Source organism: Saimiri boliviensis, chromosome 15, assembly GCF_048565385.1.
Source record: "Saimiri boliviensis isolate mSaiBol1 chromosome 15, mSaiBol1.pri, whole genome shotgun sequence".
In the NCBI taxonomy this organism is placed as follows: domain Eukaryota; kingdom Metazoa; phylum Chordata; class Mammalia; order Primates; family Cebidae; genus Saimiri; species Saimiri boliviensis.
The window spans coordinates 88,394,539-88,411,840 of NC_133463.1; the positions used below are offsets into that span (position 1 = coordinate 88,394,539).

Here is a 17,302-nt window from a genome sequence, read left to right on the forward strand (position 1 = left end):
CCACTAAAAAGAAAACTTTGCTTCAAAATGATTTAAGAAAAAAATTGTAGTTCTACTTTTCTGCCAGCTCAATCTGTGCCATGCATCCACTCAGGAAGTATCCCCTCCCTGCTGGGGGTCGCCAGGGCTGGGTCCTCAGACCCCAGGGAGCCCAGGGCCACAAGCCATCACTTAGATGCAGATGCCAGGCCAGCCATGAAGTACCTCCTCAGGAGGTAGGAGCAGGCCCACAAATAAGCATTATAAACAAGAACCACCACCATCCCCCGGACAGAGAGGGGGATGCAGGTGGAAGAAACACACCTTTGAGACACATGGTTCCAGATAATTCTAAAAATGGCTGGAAACTAATCTAATTTCAGATGTGAAAAGTTTATTAGTCAAAAGACTCCCCCCTTAGCTTGAATGCATCTGTTAATTTAAGCTGCGATCGTCTCTCTATCCTTCTGAAAACAGGAGAAAGTGCCACTGGCCTACAAAACAACAGGGAATCGGGATTTCTTAGGGCGGGGGCTTCTGTCATTTAAAAAGATTTAAAAAAAAAAAAAAAAAGATACAGCCAAAAGAGACTAATGCCGTTAATAAGTCACACACAGGGACACACACACACAAACACACACACACCACTCTGAGTACACATCTTCACAAATAATAGTCATCCCTTTGCCATTGCCGCCAACATCCAGGTGAGGCTCCGGGGACCCCCGCACCCGTGGCTCGCCGCCCCTCCCGCCACCTCCGAAGCAGCTGAGCACCAAGGCGGAGGGGGTGCCGCTCAGCAGCAAGCACCCCACCCCACCGCGGTGCCGAGGTAAGTGTCACGTAGGGCCGGGGAGGGGACAGCAGCAGGAAGAGGGGACCTATGGAGCGCAGAGCAGCACGAGCGGAGGCTCGCCTCCTTCCTGACGCCTCTAATGGAACATGGATTGGAGTCTTACTGAAACTGTACAGAGACAAAAGGCCCACTTAGCACAAACAGAGTTGTCTGTTCCTAGCCTTCAAAACCATCCATGGTGTCACTCTTAGTGCAACGGTTTCTAGACTGGCAAACCCACGTCTGGGGCCCCAAATGCAAACCCCAGCAGAATGCCCCATGCCCTCTGCTGGCCCTGCCATCCCCGGGCCTCCCGGGGCCAGGCAGGCTCCTTCATTGTGACCGACGGCCTCACGCCCAGCAGAGCTACCACCGACAGCTTTCTACGAATCTCAGTGCATACATCTATGAAACTCATCTGACAAAAGCGCACACGGAGAGGGGAGAGAAGTGCACCCCACACATGAATGTGTTTCCCAGCAATGCAAGAATAAATTACTTCCACTTGTGCTTCATCAGCTGAGTGACACACGGGGATGAGGCGGTGGGAGGGGGGGCGGCGGCGAGCAGTGCGGAGGGCACACCTGCCCCTCCCGAGGGTACAGGCTGCACAGTCTCCACGGGGGAAGGCGGGCTGCGGTCACATTAAGTCAATTGCATATTCCTGTACTTAAGCACTAAGAACTGAGAGGCGGTCCCATCCCCAGGCTCCAAAACACTCTTGATATGCTAAACAGATCACAGAAGCACCCCATAGTCAATAAAATGAAAAAACAGCATCTATCTATCACATTAATACTGCAAACCAGATATATATATTTTTCTCTTACATTAAAGACATAACAGTGAAAAAGGATTGTACTGTATTTATCACCACAGACCCGTATTCTTTAGAAACTTTGGAAAATAAATGTCACAGTCCTATAGGACAAATCTGATGATTAGACTGTCAGTATATTGTCTTTTTTCTTTTTTTTTTTTAAATACATTTTTATTAAAATGGCACTTGTCTGCCAACCTCTCTGGACCTGGAAATGCTGTAAACACGCGGGGCCCACCTTCTGCCACTGCTCCTTGGTTCAGGCTGGGTGAAGGGCGGTGTGTCAGAACACGGCACCTGCGGACGCCTCTGCACGGCCACCCGCCCTTGGCTGAGGAGCTTGCGTGAGCCACGCCTGGAAATCAGCTTTAGTGACAACATCAGAATGTTCAAGGCTTTAAAACCACAAGTGTGTTTTGTGTTGCTTTCTCTCTCAGAAGATTCACAGCTAGTTTGAGCCCATCAATTTCATAGAGAATCATGTATTAAAAACAAGTAAATTGAATGACCAAATAAATTAAAAATGTTTTAAAGCCCTGAGTTCATAGACTGGTTTTAGGAGATTTTTAGGAAACACGGGACTCTATTTTAGTAAGCAGCTTATAGATTTTAGCAAACCATATTTCCTACGACATTGGGTTCTCATACAGGTCTGCAGTTCAAAATCCAAGTTTGAAATCTGGGACGGAAGGCATTCTGGAAAACGGAGAATCTAATAAAATCAATGACGTCTCATGCTCGATGCTGGCTGTCACGGAAGGGCTGGCCGTCTGTTGGTCTGAGTGTAGCTGGTCTCGTGAATCCCCCTCAATACACAATCGCTAAACACTAAAACATGTCAAGCAAAGTACATGGTGCGCAGAGTGTCTTGGTGAACCTGGACCGCCTTGGCCAGTGCTTGGTGGTCTCGCCCGTTACTCTGCCCAGAGGTATGGCTTCCTTCGGCACTGCGGGGATAAGAGAGAGAGAGAATGAGAATACGCAGCCTTAATGTGCCATGAGGCGGTGCAACAATAACTTAAGTCAGGACGGCACACCGGGCACCCCTTCCCGAGTGCTGGCTCCAGCCGCTGGGGCCCTGCCGCTTCGCCTTCCAGCAAAGCAGCTTCCAATACCCGTGCCAAAAGCACAGCCCTGCCATGACCTCCAGCCAGGCGTGCCACTTACCTGTCATGTTCCTTATCCACCAGGTGGTACCTGGCCCGGAAGGCCACCAGGTGAGCGTAGTATGCTGGCGCCGGGATGGACACGGAGCGTGTGCAGCGCACGTAGGTGTGACACAGCTGGTAGGTTAGAATCTGCAGCTCATCAGAGGAGAAACGATTGTCATCCCAAAGGACATGATAGTGCGAAGGCCTGCTTGTCCCCTAAAAAGCAGATAAGAAAATTGGATAGTTGGACTCGCCATCGAATCTTTAAAAGGATACTGTGTTAAAAAAAAAAAAAAATTATTTAAAAAAAAAAAAAGGCTGGGTGCAATGGGTCACACCTGTAATCCCAGCACTTTGGGAGGCCGAGGCGGGTAGATCACCTGAGATCAGGAGTTTGAAACCAGCCTGACAAAGGTAAAACCCCATCTCTTTAAATTAAAAAATACATATTTTTTTTTTAAAAAAGGATACTGTGGAAGAATAGTTATATGTGTATTATTAAAAATGCATCATAGGCTGGGCGCGGTGACTCACGCCTATAATCCCAGCACTTTGGGAGGCCAAGGCGAGTGGATCACGAGGTCAGTTTGAGACCAGCCTGACCAACATAGTGAAATGCTGTCTCTACTAAAAATACAAAAAATTAGCCAGGTGGGGTGGTGCACGCTGTAGGCTCAGCTGCTTGGGAGGTTGAAGCAGGAGAATCACTTGAACCTGGGAGGCGGAGGCTGTGGTAAACTGAGATCGTGCCACTGCACTGCACTCTAGCCTGGGCAACAGAGTGAGACTCTGTCTCAAAAAAAAAAAAAAAAAGTGGGGGGCATCATAACAACTATATACAGCAAATGGCCCCACACTGGTAAAACTGTACATATTTCCACATCAAAAAATCATAGCAAAGATATAAAGCAGTATTAAAAGTGGATATATACAGTTGACTTTTTAACTAAAAAAAAAGTAGATGTAACAAGGTCAGTGGCATTGATGTATATTATGTTTTTTGTAATTTATTTATAATGGCAAGGAAAAAACCTCTAATGAAAGTTATACATTAGGCCTGGCATGGTGGCTCACGCCTATAATCCCAGCACTTTGGGAGGCTAAGGCAGGTAGATCACGTGAGGTCAGGAGTTCAAAACCAGCCTGGCCAAGATGGCAAAACCCAGTCTTTAGTAAAAATACAAAAATTAGCTGAGTATGTTGGTGTGTGCCTATAATCCCAGCTACCCAGGAGGCTGAGGCAGGAGAATCACTGGAACCTGAGAGGCAGAGGCTGCAGTGAGCCGAGACCACACCACTGTACTCCAGCCTGGGCGACAGAGTAAGACACTGTCTCAAAGAAAAAAAAAGTCACACATTAGCAGTAACACTGTAAAAGCAAGAGTGTGAACGTGAGTGCCACTTTACATACCTCCTGGGGGTGACTGTTTGAAATGAAAGCAGCACCAGCTGCTGACTGCGGGGCTCTCTGCCACCTCTGCCCGCCTGCGCACCTCCCAGGCCCTTCCCACAACAACCTGTCCAGCACAGTCCCTGCCACCTGCTCCGTGTCTGGCCCGGTGCGGAGGGCCCTGGTGCTGGCGGGCAGTAGAACGTTTGTCCCTGATGCTCCACTGCACACGCTCTGGCACCCCTTTCCTGGCATGTGACTAGTGGCTGTCACAAGGGCCCAGGGGAAACGAGGGCATCTGTCTCTGTGGGTTTGCTAAGGACACAGCAGCAGTGGCAGCCTTGGGCCATAAACAGCTCACCAGAGAAGCATCCCCAGTTAGAAAGATTTTGGGCAGAAAGTTCAGGGAGAAGTTTGCCCAGGAAACACACCTGGGAAGCCCTGCTGGGTAAGGCTCCCTGACCAGGAGGGAAGGGCAAACACAGGCAGGGCGTGGCCCCAGATACATCTCACCAGCCTTGGCGAAGGAAGCCAGGGCTGGGACAGGTGCTTTGGACCAAGAAGTGTCACAAACCCTGCACGCACTCCATCACCTGCTTCTCACTAAGGCTTCCAACAGCGAAACCCACTCTCCGCTCTTGGGCTGCAGGCTAGACCAGCCCCTATTCTTTCCCTGTCAGGCATGTGAACAATGTGACATTTTTAGATATTGCCAATGTAGTATTAAAGGTATGTACAAAGTTCATAGCAAATCCTCAAACTCCAGGGTTCAAATCCTTTGGGAAGGAATATTCAAGTCCTTACTTAGACTTTAAAATCTGAGAGCCCCTCTGATGAAGCTCCCTGCAGGCAGGGATGACACATGATCAAGGTTCCTCCCGTCCCCAGGCCGAGGCTCTGCAGAGCCGGGTGGGGCAGGTGTTTCCGCGGACATGGTATTCCTGTGGGTCAGGGCTCAGCAGCATTGCCTTCGGCCAGATGGGAGTCCCCTCAGGAAGGAACCCAGGAGAGCCTCGAGGTGATAACCTGATAACCAACACCATGGCCAACTTCTCCGAGTGCCCAGTCCTTGGCTGGAGCCCGGCCCTGGCCAGCGATTGTGCGAGGAGGGACAGCAAGGCTGAACGCGCCAAGTGCTTGTGAGCTGACATGAAAGCTGCCCCACGTGGCCCCTACAGCAGCCTTCCTAGCCACCACCCCATGGCAGCCCGAGCACCCCATTCCTGCTCAGACCTCACCTTCCAAGCTCCAGGCGCACCACACCCCCGGCTCCCCAGGGGCCTTGGCACTCCCTGCTCCTCAGCCCCAGCAAATGGGACTTCCTTCCTCTGGGAATCCCATGCTGACCACCCCACTGTCCCCGCCAGCGCCTGACACAGCCTGAGTCCTGGGTCCCCTGGCTACTGCCCGTCTGGGCCGCCCCTCACACCACGTCCCACGTGCCAGCCAGAGCACAAGTGTTTGCTGAACATGGGGCTGACACGGCAGATGGCCAAGACTCTGTCCAAAAGGGGCTCCCGTCCTTACCTGGATGCCAGCATGGCTGCACAGGTAGAAGTCGAACTCCGTGGGGTGGGTGATTTTCGTGTCCACAGTCGTGCCTGCTGGAATGTTTCCACTTTTCCCAACCTTCGGGAACACAGGCATCTCGTTAGACGTGGCCAGCGACCGTCAGAGCCAAGCAGGCGAGCCAGGCAGCTGCGCCACCCGCTGGCCAGGGTGCCCTGTTTTGAAGTCTGTAAATTGGCTAATACAGGTGCTGGGTGGTATAGTGTTGAATAAAATTTAACAAGTGCTAACCACCAAGGTAAATTAGTTAACATTCTATGTGGGGTGGGGTTATTTTCTGTCCACTCTCATGAAGGCCCGTGAGTTAAAGGCAGTCTTTTCACTGCAGAATGTGCCTTTAATGCCTTAAGAGGTCTTCACTATGGCTGGTGTTATTTTGATTTGAGGTCAAGATGGAAACTGTCACCATTATACAACTCTAAAGCCAAACCGGGTGACTGGCTGCAGGCAGGACATCATCCAAGCGCAGGCACACCGGAACGTTGTCGGGAGCACCTGCGCCTGAGACAGCGGGGCAGCTCCATCGGACCGTCCCAGAGGCTGGGAGCAGTTCATATAAGCATTCAGTGGTGGAATTACAAGGTCACAAGCATGGGTCAAAAAGCCAGCCAAGAATCAAGCATGGCCACCACAGCAGCAAACTCCTGCCCACAAGCCTGGCCCAGCATCTAGCAGGGTCCCTGATGAATTTTTTTGTTGTTTTACAAATTTTCCTAATATACGTACAAAAAAGAATCTCCAGTGTGCTCCCTTTCTTGCAACCTTTTTTAAATATATATATATATATATATATATTTTTTTTTTTAAATTCAGAGGCAGGGTCTCACTCTGCCGCCCAGGCTGGAGTGCAGTGCTGCAATCACAGCTCACTGCAGCCTCAAACTCCTCAAGCCGGCCTCTCACCTCAGCCTCCCAAGCAGCTGGGATGGCAGGCACATGCCACCACACTTAGCTAAGTTTATATTTTATTTTCTGTAGGGTCAGGGTCTTGCTATGTTGCCCAGAATGGTTGTGAACTCTCAGCCTCTAGTGATCCTCCTGCCTCAGCCTCCCAAAGACTAGGATTACAGTCATGAGCCACAAAACCTGGTCTAGATTTTTAAATAAATATTTGGAAATGGTTGTCTGCTCTGGATCTCTTCTAGACCATATCCCCCCTTCCTTTTCCTGGTGCAATCTCAAATAGACTTTATTCTTTCTACACACACTTAAAATGCACATATTCAAGTATCCATTAGTACTAAAATTTATTGCTTTTTAAGTCTTAAAACTGTAGACACGTATCGCATTTACATATTTTGCTACTTGTTCCTTTGCTCAGTATTACAATGTTGAGATGTACCCATTTCATAGACACAGTTTACTAATTTTCATTGCTGTACAGAATACTGACATGTGGCTGGGCACAGTGGCTCACGCCTGTAATCCCAGCACTTTGAGGGGCTGAGGCAGGCAGATCACCTGAGGTTGGGACCAGCCTGACCAACATGGAGAAACCCGTCTCTACTGAAAATACAAAATTAGCCAGGCATGGTGCCTCATGCCCGTAATCCCAGCTACTAGGGAAGCTGAGGTGGAACTGGACCAAGTGCTTTCAAGTGCTAACTCAGTTAATGCCCCCGTATCTTTCTCAAGGTGACAAAGGGAGGCTCAGGGAAAGCTCACAGTCAAGTGGCCAGGACACGCACGGGCTGGATTCGAGCCCAGGCTGTAGGGCTGTTGGCCTGGCACTTTAACCTCGGCACAAAATCCACATTCTCGACAAACCTGGTGTCATCAGGTTAACCTCATAATGTGAGTTAATAAGTGAAGTCATTTCCCCCCATTTCCCATTCTCTGCCACACTTCACCTATTCTTGAAGGTTTGGTAAAACTTGCCTTGGACGGGTGTGGTGGCTCACGCCTGTAATCCCAGCACTTTGGGAGGCTGAGGCAGGCAGATCAGGAGGTCAGGAGATGGAGACCATCCTGGCCAACACGGTGAAACTCCGTCTCTACTAAAATACAAAAATTAGCTGGGTGTGGTGGCACGCACCTGTAGTCCCAGCTACTCGGAAAGCTAAGGCAGGAGAATCACTTGAACTCAGGAAGCAGAGGTTGCAGTGAGCTGAGATCGCACCACTGCACTCCAGCCTGGTGACAGAGACTCTGTCACAAAAACAAAAAACAACAACAAAAAAACTTGCCTGTAAAACTCTCTGTGCCTGATGCCTTTTGAGGTGAGATGCTTTTAGCAATTATTATTGAACTATCCTTGGCCAGGGGTGGTGGCTCACGCCTGTAATCCCAGCACTTTGGGAGGCTAAGGTGGGCATACCACCAGGTCAGCAGATCCAGACTAGCCTGACCAACATGGTGAAACCACGTCTCTACTAAAATACAAAAAGCTGGCCGTGGTGGCTCGTGCCTGTAATCCCAGCTACGTGGGAGACTAAGGCAGAGAATAACTTGAACCCAGGAAGCAGGGGTTGCAGTGAGCCGAAACTGCGCCCCTGCACTCTATCCTTGCAACAGAGCAAGAATTATCTCAAAACAAAGAAACAGAAAACAAACAAACATAAAACCCCACAATGATTATTGAACTACCCTCTTGAGCTAATTTTGCTAATTTGTATAGTTCTACCAACAACTGTTTATACTTTTTTATAAGTTTCCAAATTTATTGGCATAAAGTTAATGGTACTCCATTATGATTTAAATAATGCATACCTTTTCTGCAGTTATAGTTTCTTTTTTGCTCCTGATATCTATTTTTTTTTTTAAGATGGAATCTTGCTTTGTTGACCAGGCTAGAGTACAGGGGTACAATCTCAGCTGACTGTAACCTCTGCCTCTCAGGTTCAAGCAATTCTCCTGCCTCAGCCTCCCAACTAGCTGGGATTACAGGCACCTACCAGCATACTGAGCTAATTTTTTTTCTTTCTCTCTTTTATTTATTTATTTTTTGAGACAGAGTTTCGCTCTCATTGCCCAGGCTAAAGTACAATGGCGCGATTTCGGCTCACCAAAACCTCCAACTCCTGGCTTCAAGCGATTCTCCTGCCTCAGCTTCCCAAGTAGCTGGGATTACAGTAGCCACCACATCCGGCTAATTTTGTATTTTTAGTGGAGACTGGGTTTCTCCTTGTTGGTCAGGCTGGTCTCAAACTCCCAATCTCAGGTGATCCGCCTGCCTCAGCCTCCCAAAGTGCTGGGATTACAGGTGTGAGCCACTGTGCCTGGCCTAATTTTTGTATTTTCAGTAGAGACAGGGTTTCACTATGTTGCCAAGACAGGTCTTAAACTCCTGATCTCAAGTGACCCACCCACCTCAGCCTCCCAAAGTGCTGGGATTACAGGTGTGAGCCAGTGCACCTGGCCCTAACATCTCTTTTCAAAGCAGGTTTGGATTTCGTTCATCTGTTTTATGTCTTCAGTTTCTACCTCATTTCCCATTCTAGGATGGGGAAGTTATGTGTAGCTGCCACCAGGAGTAAGCTGACTTCGGAGCCCTCCTGCCTCCTGGCAACAGAGATCTGGGGCTGCGGGGGAAGGGCGGGGGCAGGGAAAGGGGTAGGCACCCAAAGCCGGGAGAGCCGCAGCCTTCCCTTGAACTCCTGGGGACTGAGGTCTCTTATTCCCATTCTTCCGATGTCTTTAGGCTTATTTTTATCATTCTCTTTGTTGTTGTACAACAAATTTGCCTAAATCTACAGACTGCGCTGTTTAGCTGGATTGCATAAGGCTTGACAGGACATTCTCATTTTTGTTCGGTTCTGAGTGCTTTGTGGTTTCTATTCTTGTTACATGTTTAATGCATGAGCTACTCAGCAGTGAATTGAAAGTTTAAAACATTCTTCAACTTCGTTTCTACTGTTGATTTGAAATTTAATTGTATAACGATAAAAAAATATATGGCTTATTTGAGACTAAAGTTTGGAAATTTCCTGAGACTTCCTTTGTCCTGGTAGAAGGCCAACTTTTATAACCCTTCCATGTCAACTCAGCTATTTGTAGGGAAGATTCTATCTATTAGATCTGGCTTGGCTTGTTCATTTCACTTTTCCAATTTTCGGGGTTCTTTTCTTTTCAAGACAGGCTAGAGTGCAGTGGTGCAATCACAGCTCATTGCAGCCTCAACCTCCTGAGCTCAAGCAATTCTCCTGCCCACCCTCCTCAGCCTCCTGAGTAGCTGAGACCATACACAACTAATTTTTAAATTTCTCTCAGGGATAGTTTCATGGCCGGGCGTGGTGGCTCACGCCTGTAATCCCAGCACTGTGGGAGGTCGAGACAGGTGGATCACCTGAGTGAGGTCAAGAGTTCAAGACCAGCCTGGCCAACTTGGTGAAACTCCATCGCTACCTAAAATACAAAAATTAGCTGTGTGTCGTAGCAGGTGCCTGTAAGGCCAGCTACTCAGGAGGCTGAGGCAGGAGAATCATTTGAACCCGAGAGGCAGAGGTTGCAGTGAGCCAAGATTGTGCCATTGCACTCCAGCCTGGGCAACACAGTGAGACTCCATCTCGAAAAAAAAAAAAAAGAGAGAGAGAGAGAGACAGAGAGACGAAGTTTTACTTTATTGCTCAGGCTGGTCTTGAACTCTTGAACTGATGTGATCTTCCTGCCCTGGCCTCCCAAAATGGTGGGGTTACAGGTATGAGTCACCACGCTTGGCCCTAATTTTGAGTATTTATTCATTTTTGCCTTGAAAAAGTATAACAGAGCCGTGTTAAAATACCCCTCTTTGATGGTGTGTTCATCAATTTCTCCTTAAAAATCTGCTAGTTTTTGTTTTACTTTTTTTTCTTTACATAATTTGGTGTTAGGTACATTCAAGCTCATTAGCTGCTCCATCTTTTGGGTGAATCATTCCATTTATTTATTTATTTTTAGGTTTTTTCTTCTTTGAGACAGTCTCACTCTGTCTCCCAGGCTGGAGTACAGTGGCACCATCTTGGCTCACTGCAACCTCCACCTCCCAGGTTCAAGTGATTCTCCTGCCTCAGCCTTCTGAGTAGCTGGGATTACAGGTACCTGCCACCACACCCGGCAAATTTTTATTTTATTTTATTTATTTGTTTTTTTTTTTCAGTAGAGACAGGGTTTTGCCATGTTGGCCAGGCTAGTCTCAGTCTCCTGACCTCAGGAGATCTGCCTGCCTCAGCCTCCCAAAGTGCTGGGATTACAGGCCTGAGCCACCGTGCCCGGCCTGGTGAATGATTTCTTTTACTGTGATAAAACAGTCTTTTTCTGGCCGGGTGTGGTGGCTCACGCCTGTATCCCAGCACTTTGGGAGGCTGAGGTGGGTGGATCATAAGGTCAAGAGATCGAGACCATCCTGGTCAACATGGTGAAACCCCGTCTCTACTAAAAATACAAAACTTAGCTGGATGTTTGGCACGCGCCTGTAGTCCCAGCTACTTGGGAGGCTGAGGCAGAAGAATTGCTTGAACCGGGAGGCAGAGGTTGCAGTGAGCCGAGACTGCACCACTGTGCTCCAGCCTGGCGACAGAGCAATACTCCGTCTCAAAAAAAAAAAAAAGTATTTTTCCTCACTGTGATGCTTAACTTCTGTTTCTTCTTCCATTTGAACAATAAGCCTTCCCTGTGTCCTTGCCCGGGCACGGCTGTAGGGAGCCCCACACTCTATGTTTCTTTCTTGGGTGCCAGGTGGATATTATTACCCCTCTGCCTTCCGGCCCTACCCTGGCCAGGTCACAGTGTTCTGGTTGTGAGTCTAAGGCCTTTTTCCTGGGCAGGTCTGTTTCCTTAGGCAGCAACCTTGATGCTGTGCAGTTAGGACAATGTGTGAAGGTGTGGGTTTATTTTCACTTATCCTACGAGGACATGGAAGATACTTTTAACCTGGGTCTCCTATCTGTCTTCAGCTGCGGAGAATTCTCAGCTGTTCTATCTACAAATCTTGCCCCTCCTCATTCTCATTCTGGAAACCCGTGAGATGAACCGTGCGTGGCGCTTCCGCGCTGCCATCTCTCCCCTCCCCTTCCAGCCCCATCAGTGACCCACCGGAAGGGTCTGAGTTTACAACACTCTGCCAGTTCTTGCAGTTCCTTGCTGTGGTTTCTAACAGGGTCCTTTTCAGAGCCACCTCTTCTGGTAATCTACTAGGTAAGTGACATCTTCTGCCTCGACCCAGGCCTACGAGATTTATAAATAAGACTCTTTGGTGGGGCCCAGTGGCTCACACCTGTAATCCCAGCACTTCGGCAGGCCAAGGCAAGAGGATGGCTTGTGCCCAGGAGTTCGAGACCAGCTTGGACAACATAGTGAGACCCTGTCTCTATAAAAAATAAAAAAAAAATTAGCCAGGAATGATGGTGCATGCCTGTAGTCCTAGTTGCCAGGGAGGCTGGGATGGGAGGATTGCCTGCGCCTAGTAGCTGGAGGCTGCAGTGAGCTATGATCGTGCCACTGCATTCTAGCCTGGGTGACAGAGCCAGACCGCATCCTGGAAGAAAACCAAAACCAAAACCACCAAAACAACAAAAAAGACTTCACCAAGTCAAGGAGAGCCTTCTCTAGTGCCCAAGCCTGGGTCCCCATGAGGCCCCTTGGAGGACAGAGTCACTCCAGAGCCTGGAACAGCGGTGCCGTGGCCACAGGTTCGCTGTGAGCATGGCTCGGGGTGCGGGGCTGAGGGGAGCGCCGCACCTGGAGTCGTGCGGAAACTCACCCGCTCGTTCTTGTCCGTGCAGAAGAGCCGTGTGTGGTGCCGCTTCTGCACCACGATGAACGTGATCCCGGGCTGGTAGTCTTTCTCCAGCTTGATACAGGCCTCGCGGATGGCCAGCAGCTCGTGGTGGAGAACCTACGGGCCCAGGAGGGGAGGAGGCCGTGCTTAAAGATGGTAGTGCGTGTGAGCAATGGCCCCACGTGTGCTATCTGGGTTCAGAATGCCCAGTCGTGGTGATTCGGAGAGACACGGAGTGTGTTCACAGGGAGGTGAAAACACAGAGGGCAGACGCCATCCTCTCTACAGGGAGGACTGGATGGAGGAGGGGCTTCGCGCCCAGAGTCAGGGAGAACACTTCCCCTGCAGGGCCCAGGAGGTTGTGTGAGGCCAGGGGCGCAGTCTGGGCTCTGAGCCCAGAAGGCACCCGCAGAAGTTTGGGGCAGGCTCCAAGCCAGGAAGTGCCAGCCTGTCAAGGTGTATCCATTTAGTCCCCCCAGCAGGCCACGGGCTTCGGGACTGAGCTCTGCCTCCACTCTGGACTGGGAAGGTAAACACAGGCGCTGGGCCGCATGCCATCCAGCCTGTTGATCAAGGAGGCAGGTTCCTGAGCTCCTGGGCAGCCACCAAGGATGTGTTCCCGCTGGGTGGGGCTCTTCCCTCAACAGGTCCGGGGTGGCTTTCTTCTGCTTTCCTTGCTAACACCTCCCAAGGAAGCGAGCGTGTGATGTGGCGAGGGGTGGGAAGGAATCGGCGCTAGCCAACGGGAGAAACATTCGGGGCACCCATCATCCGAGCTCCAGGCCAGGATGGACTCGTTCCTGCCCACAGGCCATCCTGTCCTGGGGGTGCTGCGGGTGCTCTCAACCAAAGACAGCAACAAAGCCATCACCCCTCTGTGAGGGCCCCCCTGCGCATCCAGACGCAGTGACCCACGATGGCCATCCCTGCCATTCTCCACATCCAGACAGTGGCCACACTGGGGACCCTACTTTCAACAGAGCTGGCACCGATTCCTCCTCCCGGCCCTGCCTGCACACCTCTCACACTGCAGACAGCATCCCAGACACGACGTGCTCCCTGCCTCGCAAAGATACCCGACAGCTCTCCACAGCCTGCAAGGCAAAGCCAGGCTCTCAGGAAGCCCTCAGATGGCGCGCTGCTCTGCGAGTCAGCTGGACTCAAGCGTTTCTCCCTCATCTCTTGGTCCCCACGCCCATACCCGCCCCTCCTCCTCTCCCTCCGTCCTGACTCAGCGTCACATGTCATGGTCTTGACAGCCCTGTGCCCCATCTCCTCCCCAGACCCCCTTCCATAGGGGGTGACCAGATCAGCCTTGGGCCAAATGAAAGCCACACCATTCCTGGCACTTATTAAGTGTAGTTCTGCTGCACAGACAGTTGAATTCCAGACCCTGGAGAAGGGGAGGAAAGGTTCCACGAGGCACCTACCTGCTGGAACTGGCCCTCGGAGACGCCGTCGCGGTAGAAGATGATGCGGGTGGGCTTGAAGCGCGTGGACTTGTAGAACTGGATGAGGAGCTCGCGGACCATGGCGGCCAGGTCTTGAATGATCTCTTGCCGGTGCTGCTGCACGCGCACGGTGGCGCAGTAGCGATTAGGGTGGGCGTCCATGCTGCCCACCACCTGCGGGAACAGCCAGTGAGTGTGCTCAAGGGTTCCTGAAACTCTCCTCTCCTGGACTCTTGGGAAGATGGGGACAAGAAGTGTCCCCACCCTGGAACTCACGTCATGGTCAAGTGACAATGGCTGGCTGGTATGAATTCACAGCCTTTAGGCCAGGCATCCCCAAACTTTTTACACAGGGGGCCCGTTCACTGTCCCTCAGACCATTGGAGGGCCGCCCCATACCGTGCTCCTCTCACTGACCACCAGTGAAAGAGGTGCCCCTTCCTGAAGTGTGGCGGGGGGCCGGATAAATGGCCTCAGGGGGCCGCATGTAGCCCGCGGGCCGTAGTTTGGGGACGCCTGCTTTAGGCTTTCAGCGTCTGTCAACAGGGTTCATAAATACATTACATTACAACATTACAACAGTTTGCCAAGTTACATAGCTAAAAAAATAAATAAATAAGACTGGGAGCAGTGGCTCACACCTATAATCCCAGCACTGTGGAGGCCAAGGTGGGCGGTCGCCTGAGGTCAGGAGTTTTATGAGACCAGCCTGGTCAAGATGGTGAAAATCCCACCTGTACTAAAAGTACAAAAATTAGCCAGGCAGCTACTCAGGGGCCTGAGTAAGGAGCATTGCTTGAACCCAGGAGGTGGAGGTTGCGGTGAGCCAAGATCATGCCACGGCACTCTAGCCTGGGCGAGAGTGAGACTCTGTCTCAAAAACAAAAGAACAGATTAGAACTCTCCTCTGCTTGGGATCAGATGTGGCTGAATTCATCAGTCCAAAGAAGACAATGGGTGGGGGTGCCCCTATTTCTTCCAAAGAAACTACCAGCACATCAACGCGCAGCATCCCAAAGGCACGCCAGCCAGGTCAGCAGCCACTGAAGTGCCACGGTCACAGAGAGGGCAGACCGAGTGAGCCCAGTACGGCTCTGCGGGTCTTCTGTCGGGCAGGGGAGTGTGAGGATGAGGCGGCCCAGCCCCTGGAGGGAACCGGGAGATCCCCAAGTGCTGCCCCGGCCCCTGGCTGCGGAAGACGAGGTCCTTAAATTTTGAAAAACACTGACGGAAATAAAACCTCTCAGGTCACTGAAAAATAGGAACTGCTTCTTGGCAATCTGCCTCCTTCGTAAATCCTTACAGAACAAGTTCTCTCCCAGTTAATTCTTCCACTATTCCACGTCCTTTGTCCTGCCTTGGGCTATCATTTTTCTCTTAAACCAAGAGAAAAATAAATAAGCTCTGAAATGTTTCCAGTTGGTATAAACAGAAATACATTAACATAAACAGAAATCTGTTCCTATTGATTGAGAATTGTGGGGATAGGGGATAAACACACAGCTTTCTCTGTTCTTGAAAACTTGAAAAAACAATCGAAGGCTCCAAAAGCCTGAGATACGGTTGAACGCTTCATAACATTTGTGCAGAAGAAAAGTTGACGGGGACCAGGTGAGGCAGGGACAGGGGAGAGGGCCAGCATGCTGTCCTGCAAGCTTTCTCAGCTACAGGACCCTCGGGGCTCACTCCCAGGCAACTGGTGCCCTGCTGTGCCTCAGTAACGGCCGGCCGTGTGGTGCCTCACCATCAGAGGAAAGGGCTGAAAACGACTCAACACGGGCAGGTTCGGCGGCTCATGCCTGTCATTCCAGTACTTTGGGATGTCGAGGCGGGTGGATCACCTGAGGTCAGGAGTTCGAGGCCAGCCTGGCCAACATGGTCTCGAAAAAACACAAAAATTAGCCAGCCACAGTGGCGGGTGGCTGTAATCTCAGCTACCCGGGAGGCTGAGGCAGGAGAATTGCTTGAACCTAGAAGGCAGAGGCTGCAGTGAGCCAAGATTGTACCACTGCACTCCAGCCTGGGCGACAGTTATTCTGTCTCAAAAAAGACAACCAAAATAACAAAACAAAAAAAAACGCCTCAGCAAAGTGAGCAGCACCGTAAGCACAGGCGTGGTGGGGTTGTGAGTATCGGGCCAAGTGGCAGGAATTAGCTGGCACGATGTCAGCTTCCTAATGGAAGTGTGCCTGGGTAACACCAGAGAATGGATCATATGCTGGTTTTCTTCTACCTGGGCAGCTCGAATGGCTTCCCTGTGTCCCAGATAGATTCTCCTGCTCCATATTCCCTCCCAACTAATGAAATAATCATGCTAGCATTTTCTTTTTCTCTTTCTGCCTCTTTTTTTTCTTTTGAGACAAAATCTCACTTTGTTGGCCAGGCTGGAGTGCAAGTGGCCCGATCTCATCTTGCTGCAGCCTCCACCTCCTGGGCTCTGGGTCCTCCCACCTCAGCCTCCTAGGTAGCAGGGACTACAAACACCACCACCTCCAGCCATTTTTGTAGAGATGGGGGTTCATCGTGTTGCCCAGGCTGGAACGTGAGCATTTTCTGAGCACCTACTACGTGCCAGGCACTTAACTACATCATTTCCTAATACTCACATGAGGTCGACGTTTGCTTCATTTTACACCCAAGCAAGTTCTGAAGCAATACACTCACTGCCCAAGAGCAACAGAAGGAAAACAGACGCAGCTCTGGCCTGTCTGAGGTTCGGGGCTGTGTCCCTAGACAGAGTTTTCACACCCTGGGGGCACGGGGTCATCACACCCTAGGCTACCAGCGGCCAGTCAGGCCCCCATGTGCAAGGGGGCCTCCTTGTACCTGAGACCTCCCCGAGGGCTGGGATTACAGGCATGAGCCCCCGTGCCTGCCCTCCGGCTGCTTCTTAGAACTTATTTTGTGTCATTGTAGTATCCCCTTCAAACACCTCTCTCCCACATGACCCTGGCCTCCCTACCGCAGCTTAGTGAGACCCCATGCCTCTCAGGAAGGAACCCTGGCCACACTGTGGCAGCGGGACCTTGACAGGGTCCCGAACGTCGTCAACAAGAGACCCGTGTTTAAGTGCTGACACTCACGGCAGCAATGGAGGGCTTCTTCCCGTCCCCGGCAGGCGGGTGAGTGACGTCCGCTCCCAGAAAGATGACGGGCTGCTGGAACACCGGCGGCCTGCGGAGAGGAGCAGTGTCAGGGGCCACGGTGAGACACACCTGGACCTCTCACCCTAGGAGGAGCCACAGTCTCGTTTTGGAGGTGGTCAGTATGTCAAGGTGATTCTTTTGAAAAGAATCCTGATCTTCTAACGGGAATACCGAAAACCTTGCAGATTAAATGATACGAGGTCTGAAATCTGCTTCGGAATGGCCAGAGGTTGGGGCTTGGGTGGAGTGCATCCCAGAGCAGAGGGG

At 50.8% G+C, this 17,302-nt stretch overlaps 1 protein-coding gene across 3 annotated transcripts in view; it reads right to left on the reverse strand.

The window, feature by feature from the left end:
* Positions 1-521: 521 nt before the first annotated feature.
* Positions 522-17,302, reverse strand: part of AGO2 (argonaute RISC catalytic component 2) — a 113,714-nt gene continuing 96,933 nt past the window's right edge. For all 3 annotated transcript variants that reach the window (XM_039464617.2, XM_010336011.2, XM_074387212.1), the window contains 6 exons: positions 16,973-17,063; positions 13,869-14,063; positions 12,421-12,555; positions 5,703-5,804; positions 2,802-3,001; positions 522-2,581 (listed from right to left, as the gene is read on the reverse strand). In XM_039464617.2, the coding sequence (XP_039320551.1) occupies positions 2,473-2,581; positions 2,802-3,001; positions 5,703-5,804; positions 12,421-12,555; positions 13,869-14,063; positions 16,973-17,063 (832 nt within the window). In that variant the 3' untranslated portion in view covers positions 522-2,472. The remainder of the gene's footprint in view (positions 2,582-2,801; positions 3,002-5,702; positions 5,805-12,420; positions 12,556-13,868; positions 14,064-16,972; positions 17,064-17,302) is intronic.